The sequence below is a fragment of the Peromyscus maniculatus genome, chromosome 8 (assembly GCF_049852395.1).
Source record: "Peromyscus maniculatus bairdii isolate BWxNUB_F1_BW_parent chromosome 8, HU_Pman_BW_mat_3.1, whole genome shotgun sequence".
NCBI lineage: Eukaryota > Metazoa > Chordata > Mammalia > Rodentia > Cricetidae > Peromyscus > Peromyscus maniculatus.
Window position 1 is genome coordinate 38,776,510 of NC_134859.1, and position 16,553 is coordinate 38,793,062.

General features: G+C 40.9%; 1 protein-coding gene across 13 annotated transcripts in view; it reads left to right on the top strand.

Annotated features, from left to right (window-relative positions):
* Rapgef6 (Rap guanine nucleotide exchange factor 6) overlaps nucleotides 1-16,553 on the top strand; it is a 176,904-nt gene that overhangs the window by 147,755 nt on the left and 12,596 nt on the right. For 8 of the 13 annotated variants that reach the window (XM_076578392.1, XM_006984862.4, XM_006984864.4 and 5 more), the window contains 4 exons: nucleotides 2,448-2,471; nucleotides 5,883-6,103; nucleotides 10,340-10,528; nucleotides 15,280-15,414. In XM_076578392.1, coding sequence (XP_076434507.1) covers nucleotides 2,448-2,471; nucleotides 5,883-6,103; nucleotides 10,340-10,528; nucleotides 15,280-15,414 — 569 coding nt within the window. The remainder of the gene's footprint in view (nucleotides 1-2,447; nucleotides 2,472-5,882; nucleotides 6,104-10,339; nucleotides 10,529-15,279; nucleotides 15,415-16,553) is intronic. The other 5 variants (XM_006984863.4, XM_076578398.1, XM_016003473.3 and 2 more) reach the window with 1 other exon arrangement.

Below are 16,553 nucleotides of genomic sequence, written 5' to 3' on the forward strand. Positions count from 1 at the left end.
TGCGTGCAATGCTTGCAGAGTCCAGAAAAGGGTGTTGGCTTCTCTGGAACTAGAGTTACAGATGGTTGTGAGTCACCATGTAGGTGCTGGGAACTGAACCCAGGTCCTCTGCAGGAGCAGTAAGTGCTCTTAGCTGCTGAGCATCTCTTTAGCCCCTCAAGCAGTTTTTATATAACTTGCTAAGACTTGAGCCCATTTCCCAATTACTTTTCTGACTATAAAGTAGTTCTGTATGGTTTACAGAAAGTATCAACAAGCAAATAGTAGAAGAATGTTGATCTCCCAGAAATCATCTGAATGCACATTGTTTCATCTGTTTTCTAACCTAAGTAGCAAAGAACTGTTCTGCTTCTCTTTTATAAAGTCCTAGCTCATCTAACTGGTACTTCAGGCTTCTGAAACATTTCTTTTCCAAAAGTTACAGTTATACCACTCTTCCCAGAAAGTACCCATTTAACCATGCTTCATCTTGATTAATAATGAGAGTTTCATTTTTGTTTTGATTTCATCTGAGAATACTTTTGAGCTCACTTTGTAGCTGAGGCTGGTTTGGAACTCATGATCTTGCCTCTTCCTTCCAGCTGCTGGCTTTACAGGTAAACACCACCACATCCAAAATGAGAATGCTTTTTTAATTTGATTTTTTGGTGTACTATAAAGGCTACTAAAGATTTATGTATAGAGTTTATAGAAAGTGTGTTGTTAAGCTATTCCCAGTAATTTTTATAGTCTTCAGCGTATAAGTAGGCATTACAGTTTAGATTTTTTTTTTTTAATCAGATTTTCCTTTTGGACCTCTCCATGTAGGACATTAAAAATAAAATAAATTTTAAGTACACACAGTTGCTGTGACTTTAAAATACATGTATTCTACTAAGAAAATAAAAATACTTGATACGTTGTAATCAGTGTGTGTTAGATTGGGTTTTGGTTGGGAGAGATACTGCTTTTGTTTCATTTATGTCATTGTGGAGCAGTCGTTGTCTTTCTAAGTAGATGATCTCAAGTTTGCTCTAGTTTAGAGATTGTCATAGTATCGAGAAAGGAGTGCCAAATCTCTTCTTCCCATCTCTTTTCTTTCTCCGGGTAATATAATGAGATGTCACTTCTCCAAAATGTGGAAGCAAAAACCAGTAAGAACCAGGGACCAAAGCACACCTAGAGGAGGCTTGTTGTCTGTTTTCGTTTTTGTTGAATGTCCTGGTACAGTGGACCTTCCACTGTCTCTTGTCTTGATATGACCCTCCATTTACTCATGTATGTTTCCATTCTAGTACCTGAAGACATAATAATTGTTTCCCTGCCAGATGAGTTGATAGCATTCTAAGGTGCCTGCTGTACTTGAGAATTGACAAAGGAGAGCCAAGAGCTCACTCAATCAGGTGCCTGCAGTGAAAGCTTGAGGACTTGCATTCAACATCTAGCACCATGTAGAAAAGACAGGTGTGATTGCTGTGCTTATAATCCAGCACTGGGGAGAGAGAAAGACAGGTGGATCCCTAGACCTCACTGGCCAGCCAGTCTAGCCCTAGTTGGCTAGTTACAGGCCAATGAAGAGGATCCTGTCTCAAGAAAAAAACATACAGGTTCATGACACCTTAGGAACAGCATCAGAGGCTTACCACTTCCTTACTCATGCATGCATGTGCGCACGTGCATGCAAACACACAAGTAAAAAGAAAATGACTGAAAAATATTAATAAGCCTGGCTGTTTGCTTGGGAATAGCCTGGGTTGAGTAGAAAGTATATGAGAAAATAGAGTGGACTAAATTACTCCAGTTCAGTTTTGTCAGCCAATACTTAAGCATAATAATTGGGATCTCCTTGTGGTTTTAGACTGGCCTGGAATTCCCCCCAAATCATAGAATAGGTGTACACCACACCCCCTGGTTTGTTGTCTTCTTATTTTCACTTTTAAGTGGTATTTGCTGGCCAAGTGTTCTTGTAAAATACTTTGTCAGAGAAATTTTTCCACTTAAAAATGGATTTATATATCTGTATGTTCCTTGTAACTTCATTGTCATTTAAATGAGTGGCTCCAAAAATGTGTAGAAACTCGTTCTTAGATTAAGCGTTCTAACTGCTTGTGAATGCACAGACCACTCCCTACATTTCCAAAAACAGAACAGAAAATTTGCAGTGAACAGATTACGTTGCCTAATCTTAATAGCATCAACTTCTGGGTAGATGAGGCATTAAAAATACAGTTGATCTGAAGCATATTTTAAATACATGCTATAGAGGGGTTGCTTTCAGGACTCACTGTATCCTTCCCAGTCCTTCATTCCATTAAAGCCATTTTTAACTGTTAAGCTATAATTTTTTTTCCTGGTAAATTTTTCTGTTCTATTCTGTCTGCATAAATTCTCTGACTCTCAACTGTTGTCTTTTTTCTGTGCTTTCCTATTCAAACACATGCTTCAATGTTTGTGGCTCTTGCTTACAGGAAGAAGAGGTGGCGGAGTCTGGGGTAAGTGGGGAATGAACAGCTGGAATGAAGGTTGTGCAACTCTTAACATGTGCTGCATCCTTTTCATTAATGCACGCAAATCAGTTAGCATGCATTCTATTAACTCCGTCAGCCTACATTCTGACAAGTGCCTTTTGCTAACAGAAAGTAGTGATGGAACTAGCATTTTGTTGGTTGTGTTCTTATTTTGTTTAGATTTAATTTAACAGATCCATGAGATGTAGATGATGATAGTAGATATTCGTTGTGTACTTCCCCTGTGCTATACTCTGCCGTAAGCTCTCTAAATGAATAACCTTTTTAAAGTCTCCTATTGCCCTATGAACAGGTCTGTGATTCTTGGGGTGGAGATGGGGAAGGTAACTTACCCAGTCTTACAGCCCATTAATAGTGTGTCCAAACCTAGATGGTCTGCTTCAAAAGGCAACAGTACTTTCTCTAACTTCAATGCCATATTTTATGAAAGTAAACATATAGGTTAATGTACAAAAGGTCCGTTTATAAGGGTTGCATTTTCCATTAGTTTTGCAGAATCATCTTTATTCGATCTATATCATAAAAGTGAACACATTTTTAACCCTTCATCAGATCCACTGAATGCCTGAAACTTGAAGCATAGATTGAAATTTACTTTAAATTTCTACCACCTTTATATAAAAAGATCCCTTTGTCTCCCTAAAACTTCTCAGCCTTTTGTGGCTTAAAGTAGGTTCTGCTTTCTTAATTCTGCATTGCTAGCCATCTAGTTTAGAGCCACAGACAGTTAAAGAACTTCTACATCATTCAGTTTAAATAAGGAAAGAGTGAGTACTTTAAGTGTGTGGAATTACATATATAGAACATACATAGAATTTTAATGTTTAAAACTGATGAGCTGTGAGGTTTTAGATACTTACATTACATGTAAGAATTTTTTGAGCCATGTCTTTGAGTCTTGTGGTCTTGTTTTTCATTTGGTGAGCTTGACTTTCCTCCTCTGTTGTGTTTCTTGTGCGTTTTCTTCTGCGTCATACATTTGTGTCTTGGTCTTCCCTGGTTCTTCTTATTGCAAGTAGAAATTGATAGCCTGACATTACTACTAAAGCAGGACATACTATGACCTAGTGACTGAGCTACAGTAGTTACTGTTCAACTGTGGGGTTTGGGGCTTCCATACAGCAGGTGTTTTCATTTCACATCAGTATTGGCTGCTTTGGAAGTAGTTCAGTAGAAACTTTATTGTCTTCTATCATTCTCATGCATTAGAACTTTGTATCCTATGTTTGTTTACAAGCTGGTTTTTTTACACTGGATAGCAACTAAGATCAAATTATTAAACACTAGCATCAAAATTTGCTCCTAAATGCTAAGGCTTCCTTCCACTGTGAGTTTGAACCCTGGAACCCACATAAAGGTAGGAGAGAACCAGTTCCACACAGTTGTCCTGTGACCTTCAGAGATGCACTGTAGCCTGCGCTTGTACGTTCACACAATAATAATAGTCACTGCATGGTAAGATGTTGTCTTCTATGTCAGGAAAAGCCAGTGCAGTACCTTGTCAGTCTGTGCTTATTGAAGTGCTGCTAGACCTCACTTTACATCTTCCTCATAACACCCTTGTGTGTGCATAAAAGGGGAAACATAAGGAAAGAAAGGTTTAGATGTTTCTGAAAGTTCATATTCAGAATTTGAATCTTCCAGATCACTTTTAGAATCACCAGTGCCCACGCCTTGCCCCGGTCCCATGCATATGCACTACTCCCCTCATAAAAGACCCAAAGCTGACCCTGTGGGCTTCTTGGCTGGCCCAGCACACAGAGCTTGTCTCCCCTTGACATTGTTGGAGATGTACTAACATGTTCAAGTTTCACTCTCTTGAATCAAGTGCTTCTTAAAGGTTAAAGGATAATTAATTCACTGGTTAACTAGATTTTTCTTCCAAACCATTCTGCAAATTTTAGTTTTTTCCATGTGTCACTCACAGCCATATCATCCAGCAGCAACTAAAAGTTACCTCAGTGGTATACCAGACAGTGGTATACCAGACAGTGGTAGCACATAAGAGGCAGGAGCAGGTCGATCTCTGAGTTCCAGGATATCCAGGGCCACACAGAGGAACCTCTTTTTTTAAGTTCAGTAACATGCGAGATAATAGGTTTCTTTATAACATTTTCAAGCATGTGTACTTGCCTCCCTTCTCCCCCTCCTCTGGGAACCCTACATCAAAAGGTCTTAAAAACGTGACAAAAAATACCATTAACAGTTTCTCAGCTGTCTTATATGATTTACAATGAAAACATTAGGATTCAGTGTCTGTTTTAAGTCAGGTATGTGAGCATTGAAGAACAAGTGTATGTTTATGGTCTGTGTTTTAGAGCATTTTATATAAATATGATGCTAATATTGAAAATAGAGATACTCTTACCTTTCAATTAAAGATCATTTGAGTCATTCAATCCTGGAATCCTGAGTGATACCTAGAGTCCACATAAAAGTAGTAGGAGAGAACCACTCTCAGACCTTCACAGACTTGCTGTGGCATGAACCCACCTCTGCACACACACAGTAGTAAACAAATAATCCTCTACAAGCATTTAATTTGCTAGCCTGTTAGAAAGGACCAGCTACATTGCAGTTGCTACCTTTCATGAGTTCTGGATGTAAATTGTTTAAGCAGGCTTGATGAAAAAGATAGAGTTGGATAAAGCTATAGCTTATTTGAATAGTACTTATTTCTAAGATCCAGTTCCATCATGTTCAGAAGTATTGCAATGGTAGAATCTCAGCTCCTACTTCTAGAATGCAAGTAATATCTGACCACATCATATTTGCAGAAACAGGAGCATTTTTTTTACTGTGTTTCTAATCTCTGACTATGCTGGATTGAAATGTTATTTTCAGATATTATCTTGATTGTTCTCTTTAATTTCTGATCAAAATATGATTACTGATAAAATTGGTCACAGTACTTGAAGTGATTCTTGCTATCACAGAATGGTGCTTTAATAGCATATTGAAAGCAGCACAGGTACAAAGCTGATCTGTTTGCCCTTGCTGAAGGACTAATGACAAATTTACCCTGACCTAGACTCTTGCCATATCTTAGAGTGAATGGCCTGAACGGACCAGAGGAAAGCTTTCCTTGGTATGGTTGTGCCGTGGTTTGCATAGGCACACACAGATGTAATGGAATATGGTGCTCAGGGAGGGACTGGTATATTACTCTTTGAATCCCATGTTTTGCCAGATCTTGTTCTTAATTGAGAACATTGCCATCTGTGCCAAATTACTTTGCATTAATGCTCTTCATCTTTTAACTCATTTACATCAGCATGCAATAGCATTAACAGAAAAAAAATCTTTGAATCTTCACTCTTTCATGCTAAATTCTCATCTTTACAGGCTTTCATTGCAGTTTCTGTCTCCTTACAGGTCATTGAGTCAAGGCAGCACAAACTCAAACATGCTGGATGTTCAGGGGGGTGCTCACAAGAAAAGAGCACGCCGCAGCTCACTGCTGAATGCCAAGAAGCTATATGAAGATGCACAAATGGCCAGGAAAGTGAAACAGTATCTTTCTAGTCTGGACATAGACACAGATGAAGAGAAATTCCAGATGATATCACTGCAGTGGGAGCCTGCATATGGTACCTGTGAGTATTTCCTTTTTCATCACACTGGTGAGCACAACAAAGGAGGGATTTTGTTCTCCCCAATTAGTGCTGATTTCATTTGCAAGGACATCTGCTGTGCTCAAGCTGCATGGTCTGTTCATGACCTGCAGAGCCCCAGCTCTTACATAACTGTAGGAGCAGGAGAGATGAATAGTTCTTCTTTTAAGGGCTTTATAAATCCTCTTTTAATAATTGAAGCATTAATAAATTTTTAAATGGGGAGGGGGAAGTCACTGGAGAGCTGGCTCAGCTATTAAGAGCACTTGCTGTTCTCACAGGACCTGAATTCAGTTCCCTGTACCCACATGGTGTCTCACAACTATCTGTAACACCAGTTAGAGGATCTTACCTCCTCTTCTGGACTCCATGGGCACTACAAATACATGGTGCACAGATACACATGCTGACAAAACACCCATGCACATAAAATAGGAAGGTCTGGATTTTTTTTAGTTAGAACATTATAGAAAATACTCTGAGAACATTGTTGCCTTCATCTCTAAATGAAAAGTGACATCTGTACTAGGTGAAAATCAGTTCCCAACTAGAAAGCTTAGGGATTTGATTCAAACACCAGCAGTGATGCCTTATCAGTAAGATACAAAAGGAAGCAGGCATGTCCTGACACTGTGGAAAAGATTCTCTCCTCACTACTGGCACCTCACAGTCTACCTGCCCACTACTGCTCTGCTTAGTAAGTACTGGGTCCCCAAGCAACACACTGGCCTTTAAGTGCAGCCTTCAGAACACATCTCTGGGTTAAGAAAATCATGAGTTACAGGAATTGGAGGCGGGGAGGGGTCCTATTAAATTGTAGGTTAAATGTTAAACTCCTAAGAAGCACAGTAGAATTACAAGTTTTCTGTTGACAGAAGGGAATGGTGTTCTCCATGGATTGACCCCAAATCTTGATAAATGTGTTGGTAGTTCCATTCTAACATAATAACATTACAGCTGAGTAGAAAAGAAAAAGTGTACATGGAAACATATACTGATTTCACAATGAATTTAAAATACTGGGTAAAGAATTATTCAGTACAACCATATTAGCAAGAGCTGGACATAGTGGTGTCTTAATCCCACTGAACAAGAATAAGAACACTACCAAATATTTGAGCCAAATTTGAAGCAAGCTTTATTAAATACTGAACAGGACAATGGACACTGGCCAGATCCATGCCCAAGATTCTCAGAATGGCTGCAAATTAAGTTAGTCAGGTGCTTACAAAGGCAAGACTCACAAGACTGTACTTCCTGCCTTTGTCCAGTGGGGGTAGGGAGCAAGCATACATCCTGATATACTTCCTGCCTATGATCTTCCCAACTACAAGTGATAAGCACATCCTGAACAGTTGGGGCAACCAGCCTTGTTTACAGAAGTAGAAACACCTAGCTTGTTACCTTATATGAACAGCCCCAGAAAGTTAGCTGTCCTTGGGCAACTAGAGTTTACAGTTAGAGGCATTTCCGCTTTATAGCTCTCTTAAGCACAGTAATTAAAACTTAAAACATAATTTTAGCCCTCAAAGGTACATTCCAGTAATTAACGATACTTGGGAGACTGAGATGGGGCTACATAATTAAGACGTGGGGTGGGGTGGGAATTAAGCTATTATCAATACAATGTATTCGAGACAGGCAGTGGTGACATACACCTTTAATCCCAGCACTCAGGAGGCAGAGGCAGACAGATTCTGAGAGTTCGAGGTCAGCCAGGAATACACAGTAAGACTCTTGGTTTTTTTTTTTTTTTTTTTTTTTTTAAACTGAAACTTTGGCTAGGATTAAGAACATGTTTTATCTCTTCTGATTCTTTATCAAGCCTATTAAATTTAAAGACAGAAATAATAAACACTAGAAATTGACAGCCTTCGATATGGCAGCAACATTCTTACTCAGTACTCTGTAGACATTGTCCTTAGTGTGGTGGTGCACACTTCAGTCCCCACTGCTAAGAAGAGGAAGGCAGGAGGATCAGTCCCTGAAGGACTAACATTGGAGACCAGCCTGCACAACATAACAAGACTCCAACCCACAGTGATGCACCTGCCTCTGCCTCTTGGGTGCTGGTAATAAAGGTGTGCACCACTGCCGCTTGGTTCCATCTCAGACTATCTTTTACAAAAATTAGAAGGTGCTGGGCGGAGGTGACACATGCTTTTAATCCCAGCACTTAGGAGGTAGAGGCAGATGGATCTCTGAGTTCCAGGACAGCTGGAGCTACACAGAGAAACCCTGTTTTGTTTTGTTTAATTTAGAAGAAAGAAAACAAAAGCACGAATGCCAGCACCATAGAGGCTGAAGCAGGAGGATTACAAGCTCAAGGCCATCCTAGGCTACATATCAAGACTGTCTCAAATTTTGAAAATTGCCATTTACTTCTATTAACTATCTATGTAATAGCTAATGTTGAATTCTTGTTGTAATGAGATAATGCACCTAAAAAGTGTTGATAAGAGTGATGTTTCTCCAGACTATAGCAGTTATGATGTCAGTAAAATCAAAAATTGATTTATAGCCAGAAATGGTGATGGAATCAAAACCTTGGGTTTAGTGTTTGCCATTTTACTAACAGGAAGTGATAAAGAGAAATGGGTTTATTCACAGTGTGGGCCAGAATTGAGGAGATAAAAATGCTTAGCTTTCCCCCCAACCCATTATCTGAAACATTATTTTAATTTATAGAAAAAATGAAACAAAGGCCAAGGAATGTGCATGCGTAGATTCAGTGATCAGGAGTGTGAGGTGATCAGCCATCCCCAGCGATGGTTCCTCTCTATTTTCCTCCTAGTTTAGGACTTGAGCCTGTCCTTACTCCTGCATATTTCCTAGGGAGTTTTTAATATTTTTTTTTCAAGTACTTTTTTACCGTGGTGCCTGCCTGTAATCCCAGCACTTAAGATACTGAGACAGGAGGGCCATGAGTTGTTTTGTTTTGTTTTGAAAAATAACAGTATTAGGCTGGCTACATCAGCAATTCTCAACCTGTGGGTCTTGGCCCACTTCACAGGGGTCACATATCAGATATTTACGTTATGGTTTATAACAGTAGCAACACTACAGTTATGAAGTAACAACAAAATCATTTTATGGTTGGGGGTCCCCACAACATGAGCAACTCTATTAAAGAGTCACAGCATTAGGAAGGTTGAGAACCACTGGGCTGCATACTGAGTTTGAAGCCAGCCTGCACTATGCAGTGAGACCTCTCAAAAAATAGTTTCAAAAGTGCAGAAATGGGTTTCATATTTCTAATCTTGAATTCAGTTAGTTGATAAGCAATTTCATATTGTCCCCTTGAGTCCCTCTGTTTTAGCTTCTAGATGTCCCCTGCCTCTTGTTACCAGGTGAAATATTTTTCACGCTCTCACAGTGAAAGCATGAATACTACCTATTTACAGCTGGGCTGGCACAGGTAAACATCTGTTTGTTTCTTTATCTTGGTGTTTGAGGCCTGTGCATAAAACCATCCTGAATAATTAACCAAAGGACTGAAAGGGCTGGCTGAGGAAGAATTTCTTCCCTTTGGACCTCAATACTGATTTTGGGTGATGAAAGTAGTTTGGTTTTTTTGTTTTGGTTTGGTTTTTCCTTACTCACTCTGTCTAGTTAGGCCTCACTGGTATTGTCATTGCAGAATGCACAGTGTTAGAAAAGGTTCTGTGAGTTTACGAGAAAGTGGATCTGAAAGATGCAAGAGGCAGTTGGTGTAAACTGATTCAACCAAGGCAAAGGCTGACTTGATAGAAACCTCAAGCATGTGGGATTGACGAGGGGGAAGTACATGGTGGAGGCACGTTGATAGTGAGTCTTTGTGGCTTTACAGACCTGGCTGGAGGCGTTTGAGTCTTCTTCCTGAGAGGAGGGGAGTTGTGAGGTCTGTGGGACATAGAGAAGGGAGACAGTAGGTAAGAGCTCCTCTGTCACCTGGAGACGGGCTGGAGGCACGCTGGGACTGATCCAGCGAGAGTGTTTACTCCTCGAGAGGACAGTGTGAACTTGGCCTCGGGAAGTAGAGAATGGATTCAAGAATTTAGGAAGCAAACAGCTTGTTCTACAGCAGCTTCAGAGAGAGAATTTATGTTTCAATTTCTTTTCTGAAAGTAGATCTTTTAATTTTTGTATATAATGTATAATTTTTAAACAACTACTTGTAAATGATAATAGTCTTCCTTTAAAAATTAGCAGTTACCTGACGCTTCTCTCTCTTCGTAGTGACAAAGAACTTAACTGAAAAAAGGTCAGCCAAGTCATCTGAAATGTCTCCCGTGCCTTTGAGGTCAGTTGGCCAAACAGCAAAAGTCCACCTGCATCAGCCACACAGAGTGAGCCAGGTGCTTCAGGTGCCCGCAGTTAATTTGCACCCCATCCGAAAGAGAGGACAAGCCAAAGACCATGTGCTGAGTGAGTGCTCACAGCCCTAATCCATTTCATTCTTAATTCAGAAGAGTATGGTCATTACATCATTGTATCAAAAATGTTTTGTTTTGCCTCAATTTGATGACAGTGTGGCGTTTTTTTTGTTTGTTTGTTTGGTTGGTTGGTTGGTTGGTTGGTTGGTTGGTTGGTTGGTTGGTTAGTTTCGGTTTGGGTTTGGGTTTGGGTTTTTCAAGACAGAGTTTCTGTGTAATGTAGCTGAAGTTTTTCTGGACCCACCTGGCTCCTGTGGCCCCACAGCCCCGCAGCCGCTCAGACCCAAATAAACACATACAGGCTTATATTATTTTTAAACTATGGCCATGGCAGGCTTCTTGCTAGCTCTTTTTTTTTTTTTTTTTTTTTTTTTTTTTTTTTTTTTCGAGACAGGGTTTCTCTGCATAGCTTTGTGCCTTTCCTGGAACTCACTTGGTAGCCCAGGCTGGCCTCGAACTCACAGAGATCCGCCTGCCTCTGCCTCCCAAGTGCTGGGATTAAAGGCGTGCGCCACCACCGCCCGGCTAGCTCTTATATTATAAATTAACCCATTTCTATAAGTCTATACTTGGCTTGTGGCTTACCATTATCTTTACATCTTGCTTCTCCTGGTGGCAGCTAGCAACGTCTCCTCTGCTCTCTGCCTTTCTCTCTCTCTAGTTAGACTGTCCCACCTAACGTTATTCTGCCTCACCATTGGCCAAGCAGCCTTATTTATTAACCAATCAGAGCAACACATATTCACAGCATACAGAATGGCATCACTCATCAGTGTAACAGCCCTGGCTGTCCTAGAGCTCACTTTGTAGACCACGCTGGTCTCGAACTCAGAGATCCACCTGCCTCAGCCTCCCAGCACTTGGTGTGCACCATCACTGCCCAATGATGACAGTGTGTTTTAAATACTATGGTGGGATTTCTATATTACTGAAATCTGTTTATCAACAGAAATCTTATACAGCTGTACATCTTGAATATCTACACCAGATCTTAGGTAATACATTGAGCTAAAGTTCATTCTGTATTCAAAGATGTATTTCATATACTTACTGCAGATACAAACTTCCAAAAGCTGTGAGAATCAAATTGCTTTTTATGAAAAATACGTACACCCGGCTTTTTTCACTAATGTCCCCTTCTGAAGACCTCAGCGGGAGAAAAGAACATGGAGAAGACAAAAAGAGTGGAGGCTGGAGAGATGGCTCCATGGTTAAGAGCATTGGCTGCTCTTCCAGGCCTGAGTTTGATTCCTTGTGCCCACATACCAGCTCACAACCATCTGTAACTCCAGTTCCAGGGGATCCAGCATCCTCTCCTGGCCCCCATAAGGCACTGCACAAATATGGTACACAGGCATACATGCAGTCAAAACACCCATACACACAAAATTGTAAAGAAAAACATTTTAATTAAAAATAAATGTGGGAGCCGGGCGGTGGTGGCGCACGCCTTTAATCCCAGCACTCGGGAGGCAGAGGCAGGCGGATCTCTGTGAGTTCGAGGCCAGCCTGGGCTACCAAGCGAGTTCCAGGAAAGGCGCAAAGCTACACACAGAAACCCTGTCTCGAAAAACCAAAAAAAAAATAAAAAAAAAAAAAATAAATAAATAAATAAAAATAAATGTGGGGGCTAGAGAGATGGCTCAGAAGCTGCTTTTGTGAGAACCTGTTAGAGTCCCAGCACCTCCATCAGGTGCCTCACAACTGCCTGTAACTTGAGCTCCAAGGAATCAAGTTCCTCCGACCTCCTGGGGCATCTGTACTCTCTTGCACATACCCACACCAGCACGTAATAAAAAAACTTAAGTGACAGGGCTAAAGAGATGGTACAGTGGTTAAGAGCACTTGTTGCTGTTGTATAGGGACCTGGGTTTGGTTCCCAGCACTCATATAATGGCTCACAGCCATCCACTGCTCTAGTTCTGGGGGATCCAATGCCTCTTCTGACCTCCATGGTTACCAGGTACACATGTGGTACACATACATACAGGCAAAACATTCATATACATAAAATAATAAATATTTTAAACATAAAATACATAAGTGTAATCTTCAGCTGTTTCCCTCATTAAGTCTTACATTACTGCAATTACTTTTATTTGTTGTTTTAACAGTATCTCTGTGTCCACTTTTATTTGGGAAGCCAGATTGGATTTGCTTTCTGCTATTGTAAACATGGTCCATGTATTATACATATATCATGCTTAGTAGAAGTATGTTTTGTTTTTGTTTTTGTTTTTGTTTTTGTTTTTTTGGTTTGGTTTTTCATGACAAGGTTTCACTGTGTAACAGCCTTGGCTGTCTTGGAACTTGTTCTGTAGACTCGAACTCACAGAGATCAGCCTGCCTCTGCCTCCCGAGTGCTCACCACCTCACCACCCAGCAAATTATGTGATTTTAATTTGACTTGATCTGATGTATGGAGTTGAATAAGAAATGGCTCGAGTTTCAGTCTAGTGTTACTAAAGATAGAAACAGATGGCTTCTTTATTATGTGTGTACTAACACAGTGCATGGAAAAGAAAAAGCAAGAGGAGCCCTTAGCAAAGGCCAGGATAATGAAGGGCTTTAGAAGGGTTTCCTTGAGGCAGAGAAATGGTTTGGTATCTGTAAGGAGCTACAAACAGTTTGGCTTACTGCAAACTGCATGCATATTAAGAGGTAACAACTGGGGGCTGGAGAGATGGCTCAGAGGTTAAGAGCACTGGCTGCTCTTCCAGAGGTCCTGAGTTCAATTCCCAGCAACCACATGGTGGCTCACAACCATCTGTAGTGAGATCTGGCGCCCTCTTCTGGCCTGCAGACATATGTGCAGGCAGAACACTATACATAATAAATAAATAAATCTTTAAAAAAAAAAAAAAAGAGGTAACAACTGAAGGTCGGGGTTAGGGATTTGACTTGGTAATAGAGTGCTTGACTAGTGTACACAAAGCCTTGGGGGCTCAGCCCAGTTCCCAGCAACATGCACAGAAGTAATGAAGCTCACATTTAACACTTACTGAGTTTCAGACATGGTCCATCTTTATTATAAACTATATATATATACTTAGTCTTCATAATAGCCCTATGAGATGGTAATTTAGCCTTATTCTACACAGAGTCTTAGTAATTTACACAGTGCCAGTACATGATCAGTCTAGTGGTTGATCCTAAGCTGGTTGGCTCTAAAATCCTTGCTTTTTATCCACCAGACTAAACAGCTTCCCAGGATATGAGAATTGAAGTCATAAATATGTCTAGATTATAGAGGTGCCAAGTACAATTTGTCACTGAGAAATCACTGAAGAGATTTGAAGTCTTGCATGGTGTACACCCCTCTAATCCTAGCATTTGGAAGACTGAGGCAGGAAGATTACATGTTCAATGTTAAGCTAGGCTACAAGTTTGAGACCAGACTGACCTAGTATCTAGTGATACTCTGTTAAGAGAGCGACAGGAAGAGACAGGAAAGGAGGTGGAAGGAGAAGGAAGATGAGGAGAAAATGGAGGCTGAGATAGATTTGAACCAAAGAAAGTTGTGGGGAGAAGGGAGTAGAACAAGACCATAGGCAAGCCAGCCTGCTTGGTGGGAGTGCCTTTCCTGAAGACTGCTGTTGCTGTACCAGCTCTGTAGCTCAGTGACTGCCTAGGAACTCTAAAAAGTAACTGGGCTGGGACCATTTGTAGTGCATCTTCCTCTGTCTCACCAGTCAGCTCCCAAACCATGACCCGGAGAGTTGTCTCCCCACCCCCACCCCCACCCCCACCCTGACAGGATTTCTCTGTGTAGCCCTGGCTGTCCTGGAACTCTGTAGCCCAGGCTGGCCTCGAACTCAGAGATCCACCTGGCTCTGCTTCCCAAGTGCTGGGATTAAAGGAGTGTGTCACCACTGGCCAGCCCTTACTGGCTCTTATAACTTAATTTACCCATTTCTGTTATATGCTGCCATGTGGCTCATGGCTGTTACCTCTCCTCCTGTGTGTCTTGCTTGTTCAACATCTCTTAGCATCTCTGCCTTCTTCTTCCAAGCATCCTCTCTGCCCTGAAAATCCTGCCTAGCTGTTGGCCATTCAGCTTTTTATTAAACCAATCTAAGTGACACATCTTCACAGTGTACAAAAGATTATTCCACAACAACCATTTCAGAATCTGAGCTATATTCAATAGCTAGCTGGTGGAGAAGAGAACTTTCCAAGAATGTTTTTTGGGAGCACCATCCATTTCCCAGTCCGTTGCTTATTTTTCTACTGTAGTATGAATTTAGTGCTCTTGAAAAGGGCTGACCTGGAGTCCTACAGTCTCTATGTGTATCCACAGCAGAGATGCCCCTCAGGAGGTGACAATACCAGCACCACACACTCCCTCCGAACATAGTTTGCTCTCTCCTGAAGAGGCTACCTCAAGAGGGAAGGACGGGCAGAGTTTGAACCCCAATCTTCTCTCGTAAAATATAATTTTTGGAGTTTAGGGACTATACTTGGACTGTGTAATTGATTTCCCTCTGCCACAAAGCAAATTGCCTATTATACTCTTATCTGTACTCACCAACTGAGTTTGAACAAATAGCCTAGAGAATGAGACCTCTATGCCAACTCCCAGTCATTTAATCCCTCAGGGCACTTACATGTCTTAGTTGACTATACCAGCCATTGTCTCAGGGTTTTAGTTACTGGTGATTTAAACAGCTACATACATTTTAATTGTAAAAATGATACTTACTTGCTTCTTTATTTTTATGTTTTTTATATATTTAATTTTAGGTACAAGTTTACCTCAGAAAGGTTTAGGACCAACTGAAGAAGTGAGTGGTAAGAAACACACAGAAGACACTGTTTCTGTGGCATCCTCTCTGCATTCTAGCCCTCCTGCATCTCCTCAAAGTTCCCCTCGCAAAGGTAAGATGAGACTTTTCCTGCTAGCTCTTCCCAGACCAAACAATACGTCAGCACGCCTGGCTTCTCAGTCTGTAAGCAAATGACAGAACAGTGAATTAATGTTTCCATTGAATTGTTCAAACATTTTCAGGTGTCAGTCACCCTGTAGCTAGGACTCCAGTATTCAGGGCATGATCCTTAGCTTCTTGGCACAGGGCAGGCATGGGTAGAAATGAGGGCATAAGACAGTTGTTTTGGTCTTTGCCAGTGCACAATGCCATCTCTCTTTCCAGTTTCATATATTTGAACATTTCTGTGGAGAATTTGCAAAAAATTCTACAAGAAACTGTATTTATACTGGGTGTGATGGTGCACACCTGTAATTCCAGCATTTGGAGGAGACAAGGAAGGAGGTCAGGAAGTCAAGGTCATCAGCAGCTCTATAATAGGTTCAATGCCTGAGACCCAGCTCCAAAAAATGTTTTTGTTCAAATACAAGTTATAGGGGGTAAGGGGGGAGCAATATTAGCTGGGCAAAATGATGTACCCCCTTTAACCCCAGCACTTGAGCAACAGAGGCAGGCAGATCTCTTAGCCTGGTCTACAATGTGAGTTCCAGGACAGCCAGGCCTACCTATACAGAGAAAACCTGTCTCAAAAAAGAAAAGAAAAAAAAAAAAGAAGCAGTTATTTAGGATTCTCTTTTTTGGTTCTGTTTTTCTTATTTAGGGCAATTTAAAATACTGTATGCCTTTCTGTGGTTTTTACATTTATACAAAACCAACAAGGAAAAGTCAGAAATCCTTGTTCTTCACATGCATTTTCATGAGTCAGACTGAAGCTCTTCTTGGATAGCCTGGAATCTGAGATGTCACATGATGTTGACCACGCATACAACATGCTAAAGAGTATATGTTTATTACTCTGGCCCTCCACACTCTGAGTCTGTGCTAGAGATAGAGGTATCCTAGTCCTGAGCTCCTCGTGAGTGTAAAAGAAAAAAGGGGGGAAAATTTTAATCCCAGCAGAGGACATTACCTGGACAGAGGGAAATTAAGTTTGTTAGTCCTGGTTAGACTAACAGCTCACTCTGTTCCCAAGGTCTAAGTTTCACTCTTCAGGACCTTTTTTGCCAGCTGGGGTTCAGTGATATAACACCT